This window comes from Camelus bactrianus, chromosome 26 (genome assembly GCF_048773025.1).
Source record: "Camelus bactrianus isolate YW-2024 breed Bactrian camel chromosome 26, ASM4877302v1, whole genome shotgun sequence".
Classification (NCBI taxonomy): domain Eukaryota; kingdom Metazoa; phylum Chordata; class Mammalia; order Artiodactyla; family Camelidae; genus Camelus; species Camelus bactrianus.
The window spans coordinates 20,374,698-20,401,775 of NC_133564.1; the positions used below are offsets into that span (position 1 = coordinate 20,374,698).

At 37.8% G+C, this 27,078-nt stretch overlaps 1 protein-coding gene across 1 annotated transcript; it reads left to right on the forward strand.

Annotated features, from left to right (window-relative positions):
- The first annotated feature begins 6,977 nt into the window (after positions 1 to 6,977).
- FGF20 (fibroblast growth factor 20) lies at positions 6,978 to 16,329 on the forward strand. The gene is made up of 3 exons (XM_074353363.1): positions 6,978 to 7,909; positions 13,308 to 13,411; positions 15,223 to 16,329. The coding sequence occupies exons 1-3, from the start codon at positions 7,624 to 7,626 to the stop codon at positions 15,466 to 15,468; spliced, it is 636 nt and encodes a 211-aa protein (XP_074209464.1). The 5' UTR covers positions 6,978 to 7,623; the 3' UTR covers positions 15,469 to 16,329.
- Positions 16,330 to 27,078: the final 10,749 nt, after the last annotated feature.

Consider the following 27,078-nt stretch of genomic DNA (forward strand, 5'->3'; position numbering starts at 1 on the left):
ATAACTACACTATTATGAACTGTATTTTTAGCATCCAATAGTGTAGTTGTTGTTTGTGTTAGCGTCTCTAACCTGCCTTCAGGGCAAGCTGCAGGCAAATGCATCACCTACATAGCTGGCACTAGCCCCAGTCACACCTCGCCATACAAATGGGTTCCTTGGCTCCCAGGTACTAATCTTCTCACTCTGGGGTGACCATAATGGAGACATATGTATGTCTTCCTAAATTGTGTGCCAAATGTGAGCAGTGCCCTTCAGTCTTCTCCAGTCCACTTCTTCCAGATCTCCTTCCCATAGGGGTGAAGACCCATCTACCACTTGGCTAAACCCCTCATGAGCAGGTTTCGCCTGGAGTTAGACTCCAGTTCTGCAAAAACAGACCTCTAATTAGGGGAGAAAACCAGGTAAATAAGGCTTTCGTGACTCTTATCCATTATTGCGCTTGAAAGACGTGAGATTTCAAGGTAATTTTATAAATTACCTTCCCATTTCCTGACTTTTAAAGGAAATGTAATTCACCCATATTATTGATGTAATGAAAAACTAAACACTTGTATCTCCATTCCTGTTATGATTGTATTTCTAACTAATTCTAAGGAGAAACAATGAACAAATTTATTAATTGTTTAAATCTATTGATTTCCTAAATTTTATGAATGTATTTTTTTTTAATTTGAAAGAGTGTCATTTAAAAAAGTCAGATGGCAAGTCTATGTCCTCTGAAAATTCAATTTATTTGAATATTGATTTTCATTTTTATCATAATAAGATATTCTTGTAGTGGTTGTGTGGCATTATGTTTCAGTAGGATGAAGCACATTTAATTTAAAATATTGTTTATTTACTTTGAAAATGGAGAAATTAAAAACAAAGAGGCTTCATGGCATTTGTGAATACATCCATAGTGAGGAGGTAATAAAGCAATGAAAAAATACCAAACGTAGTTATTTCCTCCAATCTACTATTCAATTGCTGATTCTGGGAGCAACCAAATAAAGTATTGTGTATGAGCAATAACATTAATTTGAACCACATTTTAAAAAAAGGTATAGGGGGAGAGTATAGCTCAAGTGGTAGAGTACATGCTTAGCACGCACAAGGTCCTGGGTTCAGTCCCCCATACCTTCTCTAAAAATAAAGAAATAAATAGACCTAATTACCTCCCCTCCCCCTAAAAAAGGCATACACTTCAGTTTCTCTAGAGAATCAGTTTTTACTACTATTTGGGTATTGGCAGCATTATTTGGTGGCAACAGCATTGGAAATGGATGTGAAGTATTTTTAATTAAAATTATGATTTTTCCTTTAACTAGGAGGCATTTCTCTGAAAGACATCTTCCTTATCTGTAAAATGAAGCTGTTTGGTTGAGGTAACTGGCAAATTCCTTCCAAGAGATGAACAATAGAAAATACTACATTATAATTTTATGATACATTCAAATGATGATGGAAGATCTTATGAAAGACAAATGAAGGATACATAGTTAGCCAGATGCTGTGGCTACTTCTAAAAGAACTTGTTTTAGAAGTATATTTCTTTCAGATTTATCTCAAATTACTCTTAGTTAAAATTTCTTTGCAGGAAGCATAACAATCATTTTTCTGGGCTCCACATAAGGACTGCCATTAGATTGGATGAGACTATAAATCCTATAAACCATCTTTCTCTTGCAACTTAGAGCAGAACAAGGAATATTAAGTGGAACAAAAGCCAGGGAAAGTAGATAATGATTATCGTCATTAGAATAATCATTTAGATGTTATAGCACTAATGAATTTTCATATACATTTATCCATATAATTCCTATAGTACTTCTGCAAGTTAGATACGATAACTTTACTATCCCAATTTTATAAAGGAAAAACTGAGCTCCAGGGAGGTAGTGTGATTTTCCCAGGGTCTCATAGCCATTGAGTGGCAAATATCTTGCCTGTATCTTTTGAGGTGAGTTGGAAAGAAAAAAATACAAGGCAAAAATCAAACTATGTTGTTGTTTATTACTCTTGTTGCTCTTTGTGGTGGGTAAAGTGAGGAATGGGCTGGATTATAGCAGCTGACATTCCTGAACTAAGTAGGCAATAGCGAAGATGTTCAATTTGTATCAAGTTTTCATTCTGCCTGAATTTGGTTCTGTAGATTATGTGACTTCATGGTCAATTAATATTCCTTTTTCAAAGTGTAATACGATCCACAAAAAATATCCAACCTATGCTGCTCAAGGTTTGAGATTTTATGCAGACTGAGACCCTTCACAACATTGAGATACTACTACACACCCATTCGAATGGCCAAATTCAAAACCCTGACAATACCTAGTGCAGGTGAGGATGTGGAGCAATAGGAGCTCTTGTTCACTGCTGGGGGGAACGCAAAGTTGTACAGCTACTTTGGAAGACAATTTGGCATTTTCCTACAAAACTAAACATCGTCTTATTATATCACCCTGAAGTCACAGTTCCTCGTATTTACCCAAAGGAGTTGAAAATGTTATGTCCACACACACATGCACCTGGATGTTATAGCAGTTTTATTCATAATTGCCAAAACTTGGAAGCAACCAAAATTTCCAAATTCAGTAGGTGGAGAAAGAAACTGGTACATCAAGACAATGGTATATTATTCAGTGCTAAAAAGTAGTGAGGTATCAAGCCATGAAAAGACAAGAAGGAAGTGTAAATGCATATTACTAAGTGAAAGAAATTCCTTAGCTGTGAAAAGGCTGTATAGTGTATGAATATGATTATATAACATTCTGAAAAAGGCAAAACTATGGAGACAGTAGAAAGATCAGTGATGCCTGGGCTTGGGAGAAGGGGAAAGATGAATAGGCAGAGCACAGAGGATTTTCAGGGCAGTGAAAATACTCTGTAGGACACCATAATGATGGATACAGGTCTTTACACATTTGCCCAAGCCCACAGAACCTACAACACCAAGAGTGATCCCTAATGTAAACTATGGACTTGGGGCGATAATGCATCAGTATATATTCAGCAGTTGCAATAAATGTACCCTCTGGTGGAAGATGTTGATAATGACGGAGGCTATGCAAGTGTGGGGGTAGGGGTTATATGTGAAATCTCTGTGCCTTCCTCTTATTTGCTATGAACATAAAATGTCTCTAAAAACAGTCTTGAAAAAGAAAAAAAATTCTCAGTCCCAGAACCAGAAATTTTCCAGGGATCAGTGGGTCATTTTAGTGGGAAATTGAATTGAGAAACTAAGATCTAGGCACTAAGTGTGATCAATTGCCCTTCGTGTATCTTTGCTTCCAGGCTCCTTTAGTGGACAGAGCTAGGATACACACATACACACACCCCCACTATGTATTAATACTGATAAGTGCAATTCCAATGCAATACTACAGAGCTCATATGTTTTTTAATCTTTAGACCTTTATTATATAGTAAAAGAACTGTATTTGAAAGTTACTTAGTTTTTAAAAAAATACATTTTTAATTGAAGTTACAATGTGTCAATCTCTGCTGTACAGCATAATGTCCCAGTCATACATAGACATATGTATATTCGTTTTCATATCTTTTTCATTAAAGGTTATTACAAGATATTGAATATTGTTCCCTCTGTGTGGTTATGTTATGCACTTGAATTCAGTTAGGTTCATTTATTCCTGGTTTTATTCCATCCTCCCTCTCCCCAAATAAAAGTATTTATTTTATTTGACTTAAAAAAATCTAAAACATTAACATTCCTCTAAAAGTCAAAACTCTACAAAAAGTTCTCAAAGAACTCTTCTAATACCCATCTCTTTGACTCCATTCACATCCAACTCAGATCAACAATTAACAACATAATGAATTTCATTAGTTTTTGATTTACCCATCCCGTTTATTTTTGAGAAAAAGAAGCACACACATGTAAAAGTTGTTTTTCTTTTTTCTTACAGAAAAGGTGTGCACTATATATAAAGCATGCTAAAACATTGTTCTTTTTGGTTAATAGTATTGGAAATATTCCATGTTAGTTTATAGAGAGTTATCTTAGTCTTTAGTTCCCAGCTATATAATGCTCCATTCTGTGAGTGTACCATCATTTATTCATTCTATTTCCTATGTGTGGAAATTTATGTTGTTACCAATAATTTGTAATTACAAATATTAGGTATGTTGGGCAAATGTACTTTTATTTTTTTGAGAGTATAAGTCATGACTTTTAGATAAGCTCTTTTTCTTTTTCTCAAGTTAAACACATATGGAAGTATCAAAAGGCATTAACTCCTTTTTCATCTATAAAAACAAAGATTCATCGCACCATGCTTGCTGAAAAGCTATATAGGAATTATGTAGTCTGGAAAACTGTAACTACATTTTGTGGAAGTAGAAATTGTACCACATATTTGTACAACAGCGAGGCAAGTGTGGTCTCTAGGAAGCATAGGTAAAGTTGATTAGATTGCAGTGTATACTTAAAAGTTGAATAATGCACTCTTGTAAAACACTCTTCAAAATTATTTAACTTCCCATGATATCATCACAGCATGTGCAAAAAAAAAAAAACTTTAGTGTTATCTTTTCCTGTCACATGACTAGTGCAAACAAAAGAAATCCTTATCTTTTTGTTTCTATTCTGGCCCTTTATAAAATGGCATTAAGCACCATTCAAAACTTACACAGCAGAGGCTGGGTCTGAGGAAAAAAGATTTATTTTGTATTTCAAATGAATTATATTTGCTAAATTATAACAAGAAAAATTTCCCAACAATGGAAGGTTTCTAGCATTTTATATACATAGAAAATGTCATAGTTTTAAAACCGTTTTCCTAGATAATTTTGCATTTATGTCTCATACCAACCCTTGGCATAGCGAACCAGGCAGGAGTTATATTGCACTTCTTTTACAAAAGAGGAAACATTTAGAGAGTTTAAGAAAATTGCCCTAGGACTCTGGACTAAACCCTGAACTAGAAACCAGGACAGTTTTTATTTTTTTTCCCTTCTTGAAGTAAAAGGTGCCTATTTCATAACGTTTTTGTGGTGATCAAATAAGGCAATGGACTTGAAAATGCTAATGTTGTACAAAGAGATGATAGTTTTATAATTAAAGTTTCAGGGCTTTCATGACTATAGGTAAAATTTCTCTAATTTAAGTCTTATATATGTATGTGTGTATATATATATAAAAAATACAAGAGACAGTCTCAGAGATACAGATCACACAGCAGGACTTAAAGTGCTCATGTGAGGAGATATTTTATAGACTAAACTGGTACCTCTAGGAGTAAGTGATGATGCTCTATATCCACTGTGGCGTAATTAACAACATTATGTATTGTACAGAAGTTAGACCTTGAAACAAACCTTATTAAAAGGTACTTGATCTTAGTTTTAAACCTTTAAGTATCTTCTTTAAAAGTGATCAATGTATGTACTGGCTACTTTAGTTATCCCGCTATGAGATTCACACAACTTTGATCTAACTTTCTTTGATTTAACACTGCAATTAAGAAGATTTGGTTCAAAGTAAAAGCTCATTGGTTGATGTTTTCCACTGATGTGATAATGTTTACACAGATGTGCTTTGAAATCTTGATTATGGTGGATTTGGGGGTCCTACCACAAGACAGATTGCTGTTATTTGAAAGTTGAAATAACATGACATTTACCTGGTATAACCTTTAAAACAGACTTAGCTGTGTTCATTTCTGAAGTAATTTATCTGTTTATTGTGTTTAGCCAGTGTTTTTGTTTTATTTCATATCTATCAACAGTAAATCACTTGCTTTAAGGACTCTTTTATAACTTGGTTGCACAAGGGTCAGTACTTAGGGCCAGAGTGATGAAAAGGTGTAACTTTACCTACTTTAAAGCACCTGCCAATTAATTAGCAAAAAAATCTCTTTAGAGCAAATAAAATAAAGCAGTCACATCCATCTGCGCTCCCAAGTTTAGGCCTTTGCTAAACAGGCCATGAAACAAGACTGAAAAACTAATCTTCAGTGATTCCCTAAAACTTTGCTCAGGGGAAGCATAAATCTGCCAAAGGATGCTCAACTCTTCTGCCTCCAAAATTTTTTAACTTAAAGATCTTAAATTTAACTAGTAGTACAAAACCAAAGTTTTAGGTTTTAAATGGGCATGTGTCCAACTCCTTCCATTCAATGACTTTTGACTTTACAACTATGCACAGGCACTCATATTTTACCAGCAACTTCTCTCTCAAAAACACGTCAAGAATCAACACCATTTAGTTGTTCTTATAATTTAAATGTGAAGAGAAATATACTCTTAAAAAAAAATGCAACTAAGAACAGGGAGGCACTCTCAGATTGGATAAGGGCCCAGAGGTCACTCATCATTTATTATCACTATTACAGGTATTCATTTTTATTTGTGGCAAATATAAGAATGTAAACCATCTCTTTTCATCCTACTTGGATTTATGTTTAATTCCTAGATTCATAATTATATTGTTATTATATTATGTTAATTAAAAGTCCATAAATGTAGCATACAATTTGAAACTTCCTTGTAGATATAAAGCAGTCTTGGTTATATCACGTGCTATCTGACTAAAGATAAACATTAAAGAGAACCTGGGAAGGGGGGTATGTGTGTTCCTAACCTAACCTTGATTATGTAAAGAAAATCCCCCATCTAAATGATAAAAGAAAAGAGTAATGCTTGTACATTTTATTAGTGTTTTAAAATTAGTGAGTTAAACTGTCAAAGCTTTGATTTTCCTTTCATGTGTGTCTGGACAGGTCTAAGCCTCAGGTAACGCCCTTTTTCCTTCTCCCTCTCTTACCTTTCTTTGCACCTGTCCACTGCAGGCTCCCAGCGGCTCCCAAGGAGTCCAATTCTCCTCTCCTTTTCCTCCTCCTACCCATTCCCTCCTCCCACCCCACCCCACCCCCGCCCCCCGAACCAGTTCCCTCCCTTCCCCCCTTCCCTTCTCCAATATACCTGCCAAGCTGGGCTCCTGCTAGCAGCGATCTATCACCGCAAAGGAGCTCACATCAAAGGCAACGGCACTGCCGCAGCCGAACAGCATCACGGTTGTTCCAAAGACAACCCAAAGAGGGGCCTTGACTGCACCTCCCCGAAGTTGCTGGCTGGCTGTGGCCAAGTGTGGGAATGATTTTTGCGACTGCACGGATAGAGAGCCGTCAAGGGCCCCTTTTGGTCACTTCCGAAGAGCAAAAACGTGTTGAGAGGAGGCCGGTTTAAGATTTCAAACAGAACCTCCCCAGCGCGCATGAAAGGACTTGATTAGCATATGTCAAGAGGACCCGCATATATATTCGGTGTGTATGTACACAGGACTCTGATCTGATCATTTTGCTGAGTTGGAGCCCCGGCCCCCAGCCCCCAGCCCCAGCCCCAGGCCCAGTCCTAGTATTGGCCACGGCGGCAATAGATGTTTCTGCAGAGCCAGCAGCCGGCTCCCACCTACCCAAGGAAAGAAGATCGCGCTAAGACAGTGAAAGCTTCCCCGCTCTCAGTGCAAAGTCCATTCAGCGACCTCGCAGGAGTCACCAGGCCTTAACTTTTTTGCGCTTGTTTGGCTATAATTTTTCTCCATTCACCTCTCCATTCCTGTTACATTTTTTTACTGGTGATCTTTTGTTTTTCGGAACCTCCGCCTCTCCCACTGGCCGCTCCATGGCTCCCTTAGCCGAAGTCGGGGGCTTCCTGGGCGGCCTGGAGGGCTTGGGCCAGCAGGTGGGCTCCCACTTCCTGCTGCCTCCTGCCGGGGAGCGGCCGCCTCTGCTGGGCGAGCGCCGGGGCGCGGCGGAGCGGGGCGCCCGCGGCGGGCCCGGGGCTGCGGAGCTGGCGCACCTGCACGGCATCCTGCGCCGCCGGCAGCTCTACTGCCGCACCGGCTTCCACCTGCAGATCCTGCCCGACGGCAGCGTGCAGGGCACCAGGCAGGACCACAGCCTCTTCGGTACGTACTGGCACCCCCCAGCTCCGGCTCCTCTCCCCTCGCGCCTCCCTCCTCGCCGGCGGAGGGAGTCAGGGCTGCACGGCGCCGGGAGCCCCCGGGACCCTTTCAGTGCGAGGTGCGGGCTGGGGCTGCAGGACGGCCAGCTTGGGGACCGGAGGACTTTTCCTGCTAGCTGGCCCCCTCGGTCGCTAGCAGGCCTGCTGCCCCCAACGCTGGGGGCGGGGGAGGGGGAAACGTGGGGGCTCCGCGCGCACCTGGCTTTCCTGCCCTTCCTGCTGCCTGGGACACCGAGACCTGGACTCGGAGTCACATCTCTCCAGCACTCCTTACCTCGCAGGCAGTATGTTTGTTTGTTTTTATTTTGAAAATCCCTATTATTCTCTTCTACTTCCTCTCACATTTCCCCCAGTACCGTCCACTTAACAAAAATTAACAACAGGAAGCCTCCCGCCTCTTTTTAAACACGCCCTACAGCTATGCAGTTGATAACCCATTCGTGGCTGCTGCTCAAAGGATGTGAGCATTTACGAATCTGCCTGGAGAACGGTAAATGTTCACCTGAAAAGGTAACATTAACTTTCCGCGGACACCATTGCTACAGTCAGGCTCACCTGCCTGCAGTTTTCAGCGCTCTTAAAGTTTGGGTGAGAAAAAAAAAAAAAAAAAAAGCCTGTCCAGCTACTGAGCATGCCCAGTCCTTCAATCCAAGATCCTCTTTAGAAATTGTGAAATCCGAAAGCAAAGATCTTGGTATTGACCGTAGGTAAGAGGAAGTGGGGAAGGGAAAGAAGATATGGGTGGGAACACAAAGGACGTGTTTCAGAATACCTCCAGCAGTTTCTGCAAGCACAAAGGGTTAAAAGGGGAAAAAAAAATACCAAATGATTATTAAGGCAGATTGTTAAGAAACTAGATTGGGAAACCCATAAGATCTCTACTGTTAATTACTTCCTAACTAGCTGTGTGACTAGCAAGTGCCCTCACCGGTCTGAGCCTTAGTTTTCTTGTCTGTACAATGATGGGGTTAATTTAGGTGTCCGTTTGAGATGCTCTTCGGTTCTAAAGGCCCAAAATCTTTCCCACACTGTGGGAGTTTTCATCGTATTAGAGTTTACTGGCCAGCGTTCTCAAAGGAGTCAAAGTTGGGGCATCATTAGAAGGAATCATTGTCTCTCTCTCTCTCTTTTTTTTTTTTTTTTTTTTTTGATGATACCGTTTACCTGTCAGCAGCAATATGAAAGGGCTCGACATGGTGTCAGTTTTCCTTTTCCTTACTTAGCACTGGAATTCTTTGAGAACCTCATCTCTGAATGGCTCTCTCTTGTCCTCATCCCTTGTTCTTACTTGGCTTTCTTTTTCTGACTTGTAGTACTCATTAAAACTTTGGACAAGTGTAAATCTCGGTTTGAGGGGCATTTGTAACTCTAGATGTAGAAATGAGCATGTGGTGGTCATTTGGTAGCACTTAAAGGCTTAGAAAATTAACTTTTTAAAACCCATATGTTTGCAGCTCCCACTGATCTCTTCCAAATTCCCATTGACTATGAGTCCAGAGTGTCATGACCTAGTGGCCAACCTTGGGGTCACTTTCGGAAAGTGGTTTCTAAATTGAGGAGGCTGAGATTCAGATTCTAAAGAACTGTGCTGACACCAGGTGGCTCAATTCTCTTGCCTTTAAGAATTACTACACTCCCTTCATTGTAGAAAACCCCTCTAGCTATCAGAAAGATTTAGAGATGAACGCAAATGTGCTAATGTCTATAAGCAGAGAAGGTAGAAATTAAGCTTAGGTAATATTCAAACTCCCCCCCACACCCACTCTGTGATACATAGTGTAACCTTGGAAATTCTACTTTTAAAACACTTGTAATTCAGCTGTGATCTCCCCAATGTCAAGAGCTGCTTCTTCCACTTTGTGTGTCTTTGTAAGATTGATTCTCTGGAAAGAGATTAGTAAGTATTTATAGACTTGATAACTGGTATTTTATTCCATTCCTTAGTAAATAAATGTTGCATATTAGAATTACCATCTTAGTAGAATTTTTTGGCTAAAATTTTGTATACTTACTTAGTAATTGCAAAAATATGACTTGGACCGATATTGTGCTGGGTTGAGTCAGTCTATGGTGTGAGGGTACATAATCGGAACAAAACATTTACTGTTACACAAAGGAAAGATGACCCAGGGTAGTCTGGTAGCCTAAAGGAGTAACAACCTCTATGATGCATTACAGTGCATCCTAGTGGCCTTTGATAGCTGAAACATCATAATTTACTCCAAGGGAGTATAGGTGAGAAGGAAGTGTATGTTCAACGTGTATAATATTATATGCTTCTCTCTATATTTCCCTTGTTTCCCTTGTGCTTCAATGATTAATTATGAAATGATTTTTATCTTTAAAAATTTCATTTCTGTGTCATCAAAGAATTTTGAAAAAGCCTAAGATGTGCTAGTTGAGATGTTAAAGTAAACAACACTTCTGATAATTTGTACTAATTTGGCCACGCTTAAATAAAAAATTCAGAATACTGTGTTTTAACTGAATATAAACAAAAAGGTCCCAGTGAGGTTTAAATAATTTTCTGAGTTAGCTCTGTATTTCTAATAGTTTTTCTCCATAGTAGTACAGTAGGAAGATTTTACCTAATACGTAAACATGGAATCATTACCTTAAAAAAAAGTTTAGCCTGAGATCAAACATATTCCTTTAAAGGCTTTTCCTTTATTCTCCCCTATTCTCCATAGATTTGTCTGATGTGGTTGCATTGTGGGTTGACTCACCTGTTTATTATGATTTTTAAAAGGGCTGGCTTTGAAAATGATACCAGAAAGACAAAGCACCTCCAAGTCTTTTTATGGGACACTGGGCATTAGAAAATCTATCTAAAATCTGTGATTACCTCTTAAGGAAAGTTTTTCATGTCTACTCTTTGTTAAGGAATTAGCTTAGTTGCCACCTCATATTATAAATAAGAAAGACTTGTCAAATCTCATTTAAGAATCAAATGATTACAAATTACTGTGTGGTATACTATTTCCTTGAGGAGAAAAAGGATCAGAATTTAAAAGTGTGGCTAAAATCTTTAAGAGGAACATGAAAAACACATAACCTTTTTTCCCATCAGCCCCCATGAGCCATTGCAAAATTATTTAGATCCAGTTATATGTACGTGAAGTTTTGGAAGTAAGTTAATAAAGTTGTAACTTCTGAAAATAATTATTCCAAGAATATATGTAATTTTCCTCTCTTTCTACAATTATATATTTTTGACAAGATAACAGCATTACTTTAAGATGAGTATTAATGTATAGGTGGTTTACCATTTAGTTTTGCAAGAAAAATGGATACTTTTTAAGATTTGTTTCATAATTGGTTTATATGGAAATGAAACTTATATTCCATTGTTCTAGATAACTGGTTCTATTATACATTCTAATCAGTTAATCAGTTCCTGTTCTTTGAAAGGCAAGAGCATCTTAATGTAAATCAGAGACTTAAAGAGAATTAAGTTACAAATAAGCCACAGTACACTTTTCAACTTGAATGTACCATTCAATACAACTTCAAGTAATTATACATTTGTAAGTATATCCTGGATGAAATTCCATTAATGTAGCTTCTCCTACCAAAAATGTTTTGGGTCTATATTTTTGTTTCTAACGGGAATCACTCAATAATGAGCTTGGCAGTAAGTCCAATTTTCCTTTAATTCCCACCTCTATATTAGTCATTATAATGGCTATTCCATGGGGTCTGTGTCTTCTTGCTATATCTTATCTTCTCCCTGATTTAGGCTCTCCGTTAGGGACACTGACTCTTTCAAGCCGCTTACAGACTATTTAGCACTATCTTGTTGCTGTAAGATCCTTGTTAGCTCTAATATTCTACTTGATCTCCTAATAGTTTGAAAGAGCTCATTTGAGCTCTTAAGAATCTATGTGTAGAGCTTAAGCATCCATGTTTCTGCCAAAGAGTGAACCAGGATCTGGACAGAATAAAGCCCTCCATATATGCAAGTAGCCAGATTCCATACTTTCCTTTGGCTTTGGGAAGTCACGTGTCCAAACAGGAACTTGTACGATAAATCAAGAAATGACTTAAGAGCAAGAGTCAGTCTAAATGGTACACATTTATGCTGTTTGTAGAGCTTAAGAGGGGGTGAAGGGGTGAAGGTAGAAAGCTATTGAGAAAGGCAGTTCCAAGCATACAAAGAATGTTTATATACTTTTTCAGCAAGGAGTCTAAAGAGAAGAACAAAACAAGGACTTTAGTCCAAAGGTTAGTGTGTGCAGAGAAAAAGAATGATGCAGAGGGACTCATTAAGTTTTTTTGTTTTATTTTGTTTTATTATCATGTATTGAGTACTAAGTGGAGAATTTTTAATACTAATTTTCCTATATATAAATGGAAATGATTCTGGAAAATTATTGAAAGTGAAATCTACTTGCATGCTAAATTCTTCATATTTGGCTATCACATTTCATGAATTATAAAGCCCTTTTACTTCTTTGAACAACATTTATTTTTAAGAATCAAGTGATAGGAAACAGCACATTATATAATCTATAAAGTTCTGAAACTACTGTCTTGTCCTCAAGAAACAGTGTTCTGAAGCACAAACATTGGATTAGGGCTCAGTTGATGTGAGTTCAAGTATCTGTTCTATTAATTACAAGCATCATGTCTTTAAGCTAGTCAAGACTGGTTGAACCTCAGTTTCTTTGTACGTAAAATGGGATAATAATATCTTCCATACTTATCTTAGGAGATTGTTTTTGAGGACTGGATAGAAAGTAAAAGTAGAAGCCCTTTATAAGCTACACAGTGCTAATACACCCATATAAGGTATACTGGCTGTTGCTAGAAAAATTTTTTCTTGATTCATAGTAAGCAAATATAAAGCAAAACAATGAGTAGAATATGGTGATAATTAATGAAATCAAGGAGAACTAAGAGTACCTCTATTATATACTGATTTATGATAATAATAGCTTCCATTTGTTGAAAGCCTAAATGTGTCAGTCCTTACCACTGTCCTGTAAGGAAGCCTTTTACCCATTTTGCATGTGAAGAAATTGAAATTAAAAGAAGACAAGTGACATAATAGTCAGACTAACCAGTAAGTTACTGAACTAGATTCAAACCCAGTCTGGTTTAAGATTTTATGCCCTTAACATTGTATCATGATGAACAATTTTTTTCTTTTTAGTTTTTTTTTTAGTCTACAAAATGGGAGGCTCATCATAATAAGATATTTGTATAGCACTGTTCAGTTTACAAGGGACTTCCACATACATCATTTTATTTTGCAATGTTGATCTACTACTATTTGGAAGATTTTCACTAGTCGTATGTCCTTTAATAAATACAAATCATTGTTTTATTTATAAATTCAGGTATCCTGGAATTCATCAGTGTGGCAGTGGGACTGGTCAGTATTAGAGGTGTGGACAGTGGTCTTTACCTTGGAATGAATGACAAAGGAGAACTCTATGGATCAGTACGTATTTATTTTTTAATTTTGTAATTCACAAAATAATGACTGTCTTCTTTTTAAGTAAAGAGTTTACTAATGATGCATATCAGAGGACATATATAAGTTTACTTATGTAGAAATTAAAAATCTGTATCCTGATAAGTTTCCATGTGTGTGGGTGAGAGTATAGTAACTCACTTTCATTTTTTAAACCCCAAACCGTTACTGCTTTCAGCACACTAATTCTTTCTGCTCGTTATCCTGGGACCAGAGACAGAAAAACGGGAACATTTTCTTCCTGCCATGTTAGATTCTTTTCACTTTTACATTCATTTAATGTAAATTTTCTCTGCCCATTATTACCTTCATAGCTTAGTGTACATCACTGACTTGCTGACCTTTGCACATAGAAAATGAGTGAATGAAATCTTAGGATACTGTAAACAACAACAGGAAACGGCAACCACCCTAGCTGGACCATATGTGTAGTCTTGACAATTACAGTAGCCATGTGCTTACTCAGAGTTGCATTAGGCAATGTTAGTCTCATCGCTGGGGATAAGTGCACACATCCGTACATCTACTTTAAATGTTTTAAATATGGAACTTAAAGTAAACTTTTCAGGTTAATTTTCATCAGCTTAAATTTTTTTTTCTTTTCTTTCTTTCTTTCTTTTTTTTTTTTTAACAACAAAACAGCAACAACAGCACAAGAATTAGAGTAACAGGATAATGTAAAACTCGACCTGCAGTACGATGTAGATCCTTGTCTTTCACTAGTAACCTTCTTTTATTTGTTGACAGTTGCCTACATAATTTTAAGAAAGTTGTTAAACTGTTGATGTGTGCCACTCTCCCCCAATCCTCTCATATGAAATCCCTTCTTAAAGTTGAAGTCTCCGTAGCTGTTTCCAAAGAGAATTTACCTTTTGTGATATAGCAGCTGACACTATCTGGTACCTTCTTTTTTCTTAAAATCTCAGTTGAGACCACAATATACAGTGAGAATCTCAATATACCCTGAGGAAAATTGGTTCTTGTATTTCTGTAAATGGTACTCCACTTAATATCCGTCCTTTGTAAGGGCAAAACTTGCCCTCTCCCAGCTTTCTGTCAGCTCAGAAGAAAGAGATACAGTGCATTGCGTAAATCTCATAAGAGCAGATTTGCAATTGAAAGAGCAAAACATGCAGGTAAATCTTCCTTCTTCATGTATGTGCTGGATTAAAAAAGCAACAGTAGTCTATCCCTGGGGATAATATACAGTCCACCTTGAAAAGACAAGCGATCACTGGGCTTTTACTACATTTACCTAATAGTAACATTGAGATAACAGTTAATCATGGGGATTGTATCATCAAACAGTAAATTCATAAAGGGAAGATACATGATTTGGAGTGATGATCTCGAATTAGGAATTTGAGTGTGAGCAAGGTCTTGAAATGTTTCAAGAAGATAGTAGAGATTTGCCGTGTAGAACTTTGGCATCTAGTGATGGAACAAGATAAACCACAGGTGTATTTGGTGGCGATGGTGATGAAAGGGAGATAACGTGCAGCACAGGCAAGTTTAGAACGCTTACTAAGTATTTGAAAATAAAATTGAGAATTGACATTTGAAGTTCTTTGAACTTTGCTGCTGGATGGAGTCACCTGAGAGAAAGAATTCCAGATAACATGAGAACTAAAACAGAACGAAGCAAAAAAAGCACTTTAACCTTTTCCCTTCTTTGACAAGGATATGGACAAAGAAATAAAAATATAGACTTGAGACTTTTCTAAGGAAATTCTTTTAAAGATGTATATTTTTAATGGTGGTTATCTTCTCTTGTTTAGGAGAAGCTGACTTCTGAGTGCATCTTCAGGGAGCAGTTTGAAGAGAACTGGTATAATACGTATTCATCCAACATATATAAACATGGAGACACTGGCCGCAGGTATTTTGTGGCACTTAACAAAGATGGAAGTCCAAGAGATGGTGCCAGGTCCAAAAGACATCAGAAATTTACACATTTCCTGCCTAGACCAGTGGATCCAGAAAGAGTTCCTGAATTGTACAAGGACCTACTGATGTACAGTTGAAAAGTGATAATGTCTTTACTGAAGAACCAAAACATGACTATTCTTTCTTATCACAGTTCCCATCATAAAATAATAACCCAGGAAGACATTCAGAACGTTATGGAGCCTATACTCCACTGGGAGACTGGATTTGGAAACAAAATTGAGAACAAACAAAAAATATTCTGACTTGAAGTAGATCATGATCTTTCTTTATAAGTGGATTAAGTTCCCGTAGGTACACTGGCTCAGTCCTTACCAGTAGATTGAAGCTGGAAATCTGTTAAACTCTGGATAATGGGAACCCCACCTAGTTTGCTGCTGGTGCCTCGCTTCTCTGGATTATGTTTACTTTAAAAGCTACGTTAAAAGTAGATACTTCATGTTGAAGAGATGGATTGACATAGTTGGCCAATATTATTGCTACATAAATTCTGAGGACCTTCTAGGATTTTGCAGGTTATGGCATTACATGTGAAAAACTTGGGTGAAACATGGACTATGAAACGTGCCACACCAAGACGGAACTTTTTAAAAAGGATGGACCTATTTATACATTTTCAATTTGCAAATATTTATTATATATATTTATTTATTAAAGAGTCTATTTTTTACTGGTATATGAAGATAAAACAAAGAGAAAAAAGCCCCAACAAAAATTCCTTTATTGTGCCATTACTTTGTTGTGATGTCTTGGGCTGTAAAGAAGACATCATTATTGCTACACATTCAACATAGAACAAGATCTTGAGTTTCTTTTTGAAAATAAAGTATAGCATAGATTATATATTTTTTTGCAGTCAGTTGCCTTCTAAATGTAACATTGGTTTCTTTGGCCTAGAAAAATACTTTATTGATTTGTACTGAATTCAACACATTTTCAAAAAGGGAATTAAATATTTTTATTTTAGTGTTTTGGTTTCATTCCTTTTCAGGTGAAGTTATTCTACTTATATAACATAGTTCTAAAATGACAAAATTCTAAGTTCCTAGAGAAAAACTTGGTGTTTAGAGAACTTCTAATGCTGGAAATTATTGGACATTATAAGCAATTTATGCTTACTTCTTTTCTTGATTTAGTAAGGCAAAGCCCATTTCTTTTACCCACTATGATCACAGAAAGAATTAGTCTTTCTGGCACCATTATTAATAATACTACGGCACCATATATCTGTTTGGGTCTGATATCTTTTCCTTTACATCTTCTATTTTTCAGTAAATAGTCATTAAGCCTACTCTGCAGAAGATACCGTTAGGCACTAAGGAAAATGTGGTAATCCGGACAGAGGTGGGCCCTGCTTCCTGCAGCTTAATGTCTAGGAGGGGAAACTGACAGACATCATAACTGTGAATTGCAATGTGCTCTATGAGAAAAACAAGGGTCAGACACAGAAAAAAAGATAGAACACATTTAGATAGAATAAGTCAGAGGCTTCTCTACAGAGGTGGCATTTCTGATGGGCTCTAGAGGGTGAGAAAGAGTCAGCCAGGCTAAGAGGAGAATAAGAACCTTAAAGGAAGAGGAAACAGTGAGTCTGGAATCCCTAAGTTGAGAAAGAGCTTTGCGGCTGGAGTTTAGTGACCAATTGGGAGAGTGGCACATACACATTTACAAAGCCACACAGATACAGACCCTTCAGGTTCTTAAAGACCCTTCTGCAGCTGTATGTACTCCCACGCAGCAGCTGTCAGCGTCACCACCCTTAGATGTAGCAGTCATCACTGGGGATGTGGTAATCATCACGGTAGCAGCTGCCACCACTTACCAACCTGGAAGGCTTGATAAAACACAGATTGCTGGGCTTCAGCCCTGGAGTTTCTGTGTATACGTCTGGGGAGGGGCCTAAATTTTTACATTTTTAACAGATTCACAGGTAATACTGATGCAGTTAGTCTGCAGACCATACTTTTAAGAACCCACTAGTCTAGAACAGTGTTTCTCAAACTTTAATGTACATACAAAACCACCTGCGGGGCTGGTTAAAGGACAAATCTGTCAAACTATATATATATATAGTTTATTTATATATACATAAAATAGTAAAAAAATGATTCAGCAGTGATACTTTAATAATCTTCAGAATAAAATCATTCCCATTTTTACTCTTATTTCTAAATAAAAGTAAAAAACAACTTCTGGTTCAATGCTTGACACCTATATTCAAAGTATGTGTCCAAAAGCAAGCATTTTGCAAGTATTTCAAGTCTTGTAAAATAAGGCTGGTGTCTAAACTTATAACTGTGGAGGAGACAGTATACTGATCAAAGATGGCTCACAATGAATATCATTATTCAATCAAACTTTCTTTTTTGGAGATACGACAGGAATATAATCTAACATTTTTATGGTGATAGCTACCTGTAATAATTGGAAATACAAAATATGATGGAAGCAAATGATTTATAAACTTTCAGAAGACTCACGAGTCACTGAATCTTGCATTCTCATGGGTCGAATTTCTTGACCCAGTTTTAGAATTGTCTCTTCCTACTGAGAGAGAAGGGGTCTAGCATGACTCCCCTAGTTCTTTTAAAAAAACGTATTTTGCATAGAACCTACAACTAACACTATTCCAAAGTTCCCAAGCTGAGTCTACTAACCAAACCTACTACATCTTAGTAGCGCTCAGAGGAAGCACGAAAGAAGTTGCAAGGAGTGGGGTAGCTACATAATTTAATTCAGTTAGTGAACCATTCACTTCTGGTTGAACAGAACAATTTTGCAGGTCACACCTGGACAGCTACCTTCTTTAACAGTTATCTTTCTTTTACATGGTCGTGAATGTGTAAATACTAACGTGGAACTCAAGGAACAATTTTAAACTGGTAATGTTTATACTTAGTACCAGTCTGCCTTCCAGTGTGGACTTAGAAAGTGTGTAACATAATTCATTTTAAAACACTTCCTTCCACTGTTTTCTAATCATGGTAGGGCAAGTTTCATTGTTCCTGTGATTTCTCTGCCCAACTTTTTAGCTCTTGGGGCACAAACATTGCTATCTGACTCATTAGAGTGGATTTATGTTGACTGGTTAGTTTTTTCAATTGGATTTTACGAGAGAATTAAGTCCTATAGAAAATAATGTGAGTATTTCTTAATTCTCCCAGGGAACATATCTGCTACCATTTTAGATATACAGAACGCAAGTTAATGCACTACACATAATGGGTCCCTTAGGGCTTAATTCTTTTAGAAATCCTATTGAGAGCCTATTGTGAGTGTTGTGAGGTTGGCTATAGTATTGTTAGAGTTTCCCCTTCTCTTGGCAGAACTGACTTTCCTGCAGGGACCAGGCATGTTAATACAATTCTATTCCAGCTTAACAAAATTTCCAAATGCCATAAGATACTTAATATTTGGGTAGTGTCAGATTAATCTCGGTATGACCTCAGGGCCAAATAGATCTAAGGAGACTCTAAATGGTCATCTTATTTCATATTCTTATGCCCAAAACCTCGTCAACCTGTAATGGAATGTTCCAGTTACATGGTGCAGGTGCATTGCCTTGAACTTGTCACAACAAACATTTACTGAATATTCTACCCAATAAATAGAAACATTTAATTTACACCGTTATGCTGCTGGAAGTGTTCTATTGTTCTTATTAATTATGTTGATATATTAATCACACAGAGACAATCTTAAAATGTATATAAATCAACTTCTATTAGCATCAGTTAGCTTTTCTACTTGCTAAAATAGAACAGTTTGATCTCTTTCCTGGTTGAGGGTTCTCCACAGGTCCCAGAAATTGCCCTGTATGATTGGATACAATTAGTCCTTTGGGACCATCTCCTTTGCCATGGGGCATGGATTATATGCAAGGTGGTATTGTGAAGGAAGTAATCATTGTGAAGGGAGCAATTACAGAGAAGATAACTCACTAAATTGAAGAAGACTCGACTTCCAATCACACTGTAAGCCCCTGAACTGGGATTTGGATGGCTATCACATCCTGTGGCATTTGAAAGTAATTGTCTTGGAAGTGTCAGATTGAAGAGTGCTGCGGTCAAGAACAGTGTTTCTCAGAAGCAGCAGTGTACTTTGGGAATCAGTAAGGGCGCCCTTACCTAGGGCTGGCTTCCAGGAGCGCAGCACGTGGCTGGGAAGGGCGTTACTTTACCCCGGGTCTACTGCTTCCATTTAACAATAGAGATCGCATTTGCCCATTTTCCCTTGAGACCACTTGGGTATCAGATATAATCAAATTCATGCTGGTGGCAAAAGGACTTGATGAGCTTTCTTCGGGTTGCTCTATTTTAGCTATGGACTAGTAAGTGGCTGGCAACTGGTTTGTACAAAAAAATGGGTACACCGTTTGACAGACATGACAACTCTGTCATTTCCTTAGGGACTTGCTAATGCTCCCATGTCAAGGGATCACTGGAGAGTCCACTGGGGGGTCATGTCTTGGTTATATGGGCTGAGAGGTTAGGAAGTCATCTCTGTAATCTTTAAGAAACCTGCCTTCCAGAAAGCCATGTGATCCACTGACGATACTTCAATGTAATACCCCAATGTGTCAATACTTACTTTCTTTGCATCCTGTTTAGTGATGTGAGTTTCAAGGACAAAATTTTTGTCCTATTCAGTGCATAATTTGTTTGTTCCAAATAACAACACTCCCAGAAAAGTTATTGTTTTGTGAAGGGCCCTTGAACTAAGTGTTTTTGCTATATCGTTCTATCTTCTCTAGTCATCAAACTAGGAAGGGGAGGCAGAGCTCCAAATACAATTATTTCCAACTGCTACTCAATGTGCCATCTATAAAATAAGTACATTTCCTACTTGAATCAGATCAAGGACACCTGTTTAAATTTTACCTTATGAAATCATAACCTAGTGCTAAAGAATTTATCTTATAGTAAGAAAATAAAGGTATAATTCTGGCCAAATGAAGCCAAACTATATTGGTGACTTAAATGAACAGGGATCTAAAAGAATGCATTTGCTACATCAGTGACCACAGATTACTAAAATGTTGATTCAATGTCTATCTATGTTTTGGACTAGTCAAAGCAGAGCTAAAAGTGTAAGTGGTATGTGGGGTTATGCCCCGTTTCTTCAACATCCCTGCTATATAGTTTGGCAGAGTCCTACCGTTCCACATTTGCAACAGTGTTGTTCTGGAGGTTCCCTTTTGGCGTGCCCAATTGATGGTCCTACTCTTTAACCTTTGGAAGGTTCTTTCCATCCCTAGAATTGCAATAAACCCCTTTCCATTACACCCTCAGGGAAAGGAGATACTGCCCCGGAATATCTTTGGTCCTCTGTGTCCAGCCATTATCACACCTCAGCTACTTTCTCCTCCATATCCTTCAATAATTAAAATAATTTCTCTCCATATATTCAAATTTCCCAGAATCAATGTTATATTTGATCATGTATTTAAAAGTCCTTGATATTCTTGAATATTATCCCTTGTTGAAAACAAGTTTCAGGGTTTAGAGTCTCTCCACGCAGATCTAGTGGACCTGATGTTAAGGACTTTGGGGCAATTTGTTCTTCCCTTTGAAAGATGGGCCTGAGTGCCAGGGTTCTTAAATTAAGAAAGATCAGAAGAAATCAAAGGAGATGCTTTGGAAATTGTCCTTTGTTTTTCATGTGCGGGGAGTTTATCCTTAGGATTTACGAAGTCCTGGTGTCTGTTCCGTCTCTTGGCTCAGCTCCCAGTGATTTTGAAGTGGCTTGTTGCTATCTGCGTGGAAGGTTTGCCAAGGTTGTTGCCATGGCTGCCGTGCCTGCAAATTTAGCTGATTCTTCTTTCCTATTGATCTCGGAATCTTAGCAACTTGCTAGTGCTCCCCTTTTGAATTGGGGGATGCTATTCCAAATCTAATGACCTTTTGTCTTAGCCCACAGGGAAATTGTTGTGCAGGCAGCGGCCCCAATCCAAATTCAGATCTTTCCATTAGCCAATTTTCCAGCAATTGCCCATGAAGTTCATGCTTCCATGAAAAGTTTTTGGGAGTAGAAACATAACCCTTTGGGAGAGACTTAAGAAGCCCATTTCTTTGCCTTTCAGCATAAAGATAATCATCTGGATTGCTGGGTTCCCCTACCCTGTTGTTCAGAATGGTCGCTGTTTGGAGTTGTTTTTTTCTAATCACCTTGATCCCTTGTTTGTCGGTTTTCCATGGCTGGGTTTGCTCTGCTACTACTCCTTGACAATCTTGGTTTTCATGCTTTTCCCACCCACAGAAATAAAGCATTCATTTCAAAGGAGTGTCCAATTTTTCCTCTCATATATTATATTCACTACCACTCCTTTATCAAAATTGTGGTAAATATACAAAACATGAAATTTACCTTTTAAAACAATTTAAAATGTACAGTTTTGTATCATTGAGTTTGTTCACATTGTTGTGCAACCAACACCACCATTCACCTCCAGAACTTTTTCATCTTCTCCAACTAAACTCTGATCCACTAAACACTAACTTCCCATTCTCCTCTCCTCTCAGCCTTTGGCTACTACCATTCTACTTTCTATGAATTTAACTACTCTAAGAACCTAAATAAGTGGAATCATACATTACCTGTCCTTTTGTAACTGGCTTATTTCACTTAGCATAAAGTTTTCAAAGTTCATCCATGTTGTAGCATGTATCAGATTTTTAATAATATTTAATTGTATGTGTATACTATATTTGGTTTATACATTCATCTGTTAAGGGACACATGAGTTGTTTCCACCTTTTGGATATTTTGCAAGACTGCTATGAACGTGGGTATAGAAATAATTGTTCAAGTGCCCACTTGTATTTCTTTTGGTCATACTTTAAACAATTTTTAAAATGTTCTTTTAAAAATGTTATTGAGGTGTAATTCACATAGAGTAAAGATTTTAAGTGTAGAGTTTAATGGATTTCGACAAATATTTATACCTGTGTAACCTCCACTACACTTGTGATATAGGATATTGCCATCAGCCCGGAATGCTTGTCCATGCCCATTTGTGGTCATTATCTCCTTCACCCACAACTCAAGGAAACCCCTGATCTACTTTCTGTCACTACAGATTAGCTTTTACTTTCTAGAATTTAGTGTAGATAGAATCATTCACTATGAACTCTTAATGTTTTTGAGATTTACCCATATTGTTGGATATATCAGAGGTAACTTCCTTTTTATCGCTGAGTTCACTGTAAGGCTATAACACAATTTGTTTATCTATTCAACAGTTGATGAACATCTGAGTGGGGAGGCTATAGCTCAAGTGGTAGAGTGCATGCTTAGCATGCATAAGGTCCTGGGTTCAATCCCCAGTACCTCCTCTAAAAATTAAATAAACCTAATTATCCACTCCCCAACACACACACACAAAGATTAAGCTGTGATGGACATCTGGTTGAGTCCAGGGCTATTATGAATAAAACTGCTATGAACATATATTTTTCATTCTCTGGGATAAATACTTAGTGTGGAATTGTTGGTTTGTATATGTAATAAACAGCCAACTGGTGTTCCAAAGTGGTTGTACCATATCACATTCAAAAGAGCATCAGATAGGAGTTCCAGTTGTTCTACGTGTTCATCAACACTTGGTATGAATAATCTTTCTAGTTTTGGAAATTCTAGTGATACCTTTTGTAGTTTTAATTTGCATACAATTTGCATCTAAATGCATTTTATTTAATTAATTAAATTCCATAGTGACTAATGATGTTGAGCATATTTTCATGAGCTTATTTGTCATCTGTACATCTTCTTTAATAAATCATTAGTTCAGATGTTTTGCCCATATTTATTGGGTTATTCACATATTGTTATTAAGTTGTTAGAATTCTTTATATATTCTAGGTGTACGTCCTTTTTGAATATATATTCAAATATACATTTTTTGAATATATATTTTGAAAATATTTTGTTTCAGTCTGTGACATCTTTTCTTTTATTAACAGGATGAGCAAAAGTTTTAAATTTTGATGAAGTCTGATTTATGAATTTTTTTTTGTTCATGCTATTTGTTTTGTAGCTAAGAAATCTCTGCAAACCCAAAGTTACTAAGAAATTCGGCTATGTGTTCTCCTTTTTTTTATAGTTTTAACTCTTACATTTAGGTCTACGGTCCATTTTCAGATTATTTTTGCCTGTGAAATTTTTAGAATTTTCAAAGAGATGTTATGCACATTTTTATGTGTATCAGCTAAAGAGATTTGAGAATTTATTTATATGCTACTCTAGTTATCATAAGGCTCCAAGTATAAGAGAAATTTTAAAATATATACCCATGACAGGGCATTTTATAGATTCATAAAAGTGTCTTGAGATATTAATATGCTCTGGGACATTCCATGGCTCACTCTGTGCCCTGAGATTCATTCAGAAAATACAATCCAGATTGGTTCTCTTAGACTTTGAGATTGAGTTTAGAGAATAGGACATTCATTAGGTGCATTGCTCTTGTGAAAAACAAATGTGGAAAAAAGTCAAGGAAATAAAATTGGGCAGGAGAAGTTGAGCAGTGATGCAGACGTAACGGCAGACTTGGCCATTCTGGTTGAGTTCTGAAGCTAAAATGGCCCTACCTCACTGGGATGAGTTGGCTGAAAATGTTTCTCATGCTTGGATCAGTTGCTGGGTGTGGGTCACCACAGGAAGAAGAGCTTTCTGTGGCAGAGGCAATTTCTGAAGGGGCCGACAACACCAGGGTCGTGGGAGCCGTAATTCCTTCCTTGCGGAGGCATGCAGACAACAAATCTCCATGTCCATAACAGCCTACCCATTGTTGTTCAAATCCCCATTTACATGAATGTGATGTGACTGGTGTATCCCCTTGTCGTGGACCTACTCTCATGCCTGCTCTGCTGTGTGTGGGATCCTGTGCGGGTGGAGCAAACTCGTGGGTAGTGATACTGGCTGAGACCCTGGGCAGGAAACGCAATCCATACCGAAAATGTCTATCCCCTATCTGAGTCAGTCACAGGTCTTTTAAGGGTAGAAGGGGCCTAGGGTAGACAAATTGCCATCAAGTGGGCAGATAGTCTCCTTAAGGAATGGTGTCATGTTACGGGCTCAGCCTTGGTCTTGCTCGTTGCTGGCAGGTGGGACATTCAGAGGTGGCAGTAGCTGAATTCACTATAGGAAGTGGGAGCCCATGCTGCTGGGCTGATGCCTAACCTCTATCTCTGTCACCATTGCCACTTTAAAATATATCCATTGTCCCAGCATTGGACTGATAAATGACAGCTGCTGTCATCAACTGACTGAGTCATTCTATCGACTTGGTTGTTTAGTGCCACTTCCATGGCGGGAGCTCTTGGATTGATGTTAACTTTTAATACAAAGATTTTGACATTTCATATCCACTCCCATTTATCCATATACTATATTGCTTTATGTCAGACCTCTTTGTCTCTGATCTTCCAATCTTTTTTCTTCTAGGGTCTTGATCAGCTAACCAGACTACATCTGGTTTATGTGTTCTAATCTCAGGCCACTTCTTTTATCACATGAAGTAGAAAACCAGATGCATTGTCCCAATGCATTGTCCCAAACCCTGCTAATTGGGAGGATTTCCACTGAGTTAGGTTACAGTGGCTTGCATCCGCATACTGAGCTGACCCATCTGTAAACCAAGCTTGGGAATTTTCATCCTTCCCTTCATCAGCTAGTCCTCAGAAATCCCCCTTCTGGGCGATGGGATTATGTTGAGGAAGAGGTGCTGGTGCAATCGTGGTGGGTGACAGGAGTCTGGGCTATCTGAGTTGATGGGTGGAGGAAGATTCAGCTCATGAAACCATATGGTCACTTGGTGTCCCATAATCAGGCTTTCAATTTGTACCATGTCAAGGGTTGCATTTCAAAAGACATATATTTTCTATTGCAAATTGTGTGACCTTGCTCCAGTTCCACAGGGGGCAGTGTTGTGATTTACCTACTGGGACTTCCCATAAATTACACATGGCTCTTTTGTTTGTTTGTTTGTTTTTTGTTTTTGCCCCCCCCCCCCCGATATCTCTCAAACAAGATGGTCTGTTGGTTCAAGTGGTAGGGTACAGCTTGGACAGCCACAGGCATTCCTGGAATCTCTCACTTGCTTAGGGGCATTTTTGATTTGATCTGACTTTAACTCTATTCCCTTTCAGCAGCATTCTGAAGGGCTATGAACCAGGATCAGAATGAATTCCCTTCACAGGGCAGCGTTTCTAGCTGAGATGTCAGGGGAGATACTTGAAATGGATTCTAGGAAGGGTGGTCTCTATGCTGTGTTTCCTGAGGATGCTTTCTGTTGCCCTCAACAGATCAGAAATGGTTTTATCCATAAAGGATATCCTGATGGGATGTGTGTTAGTGTGTGTTTAGTAGGATTGGAACAGAGAGGAGGGGCATAAAAGGAGAGAGTGATAGGGTGGCAGAAAGTCCTCCAAATGAGCTGTTTGTTCAAGCTAAGCGGTGACAATGTTCTCCTTTTGTATTTTCACTTCTCAGAGAGGCATGGCTGAAACCAACATCTTCTGGTATATCAATCAGCTCAATACACTACACATTAATAAATATAAGGTAAAACTACAGAAATGGTGAAACTTGTAAGAAGAGGAAAATATGTACTATATAGTACTGTATGTTCCATTTATTTAACCTGAGAACAAAAACATTAGAATTTTTAGAGCTTGAAGATAGCTTTCGTCTAGTTCAATCTCTCCATTTTATAAATGAGGAAAATCTTTTATCTTATTGACTCTTTTCAATAAAGTCATGAAACATTTTGTTATTCATAAGTTGGTTAATATACCATATGCTTTTATAAGTTTCTTTTATGATTTTGGCCAGCAATGATGAAATCAGTATGTTTTGATCTTTGTGCAAGTTGTTCAGAAGGAACTTAAAAGAAGTATTTAGGAAAATCCAAGTGCTGAAACATTTAAGATATGCTTTATGGTCTCAGTTTTGTGTGATTGTCAGCCAGGAAGTTTTTTGACTAAGGTGCCTTCCAGTTTCCTGCCAAATACATTATTTATTACACTAATGGGGATTTCCTATTTGAGAAGTTAAAGACACGATGTTACCAATATTATTTCCCTTAAAATAATTGACATAGATTAATTGATGCGGTCTAATACATTAAAATCAAGAACAAGACAGAGGTCTATAAAGGCATACAGGGATTTTATTATTACATGCTTATTGGTACACACTGGATTTCATTGGATTAGAGATTTTTCATTCATTATTGATAGTGAAACTTGAAGCTGGATGTTAATGAATTTGAATTTCCTTTCTTGAAAAGGAAAGGGTCATCTAGAGAGAGGGAGGGAGATGCTAGGTAAGAAAATCAGTATTGTATCACACAGACCAAGAAAAGAGCTTTTCCAGAGGGAAGAAGCAACTGACCGTGTTGCATGTTATTAAGCTGTCAAATAAGAGGAGAGCTCAAAAGTATGGATTACATCTGGGAACATGGGAGTCTATGGTCACATTAGGAGGTGACTTCAAGAACAAGAGGGACAGATACTATATTGGAGTGGGTTGAAGAGCGAAAGAGAGATGAGGAAGTAGAGAAAGGATGTAGAGACAATCGTGGTAGGCACCATTGGTCGACTACCTAACAGCTACTTCCCCAGTGCTCACGGAATCCTAGTTTTTTCAGTGATATGGTCAAGCCTCTTAAGGATGTGAACTGATAT

What these genes read in the sequence shown, in the direction of transcription:
- FGF20 (XM_074353363.1), top strand. Translation starts at nt 7,624, where the DNA reads ATGGCTCCCTTAGCCGAAGTCGGGGGCTTCCTGGGCGGCCTGGAGGGC. An exon ending in GCAGGACCACAGCCTCTTCG is followed by an intron (nt 7,910 to 13,307) that starts GTACGTACTGGC and finishes TTATAAATTCAG; the next exon opens with GTATCCTGGAATTCATCAGT. An exon ending in AAGGAGAACTCTATGGATCA is followed by an intron (nt 13,412 to 15,222) that starts GTACGTATTTAT and finishes TCTCTTGTTTAG; the next exon opens with GAGAAGCTGACTTCTGAGTG.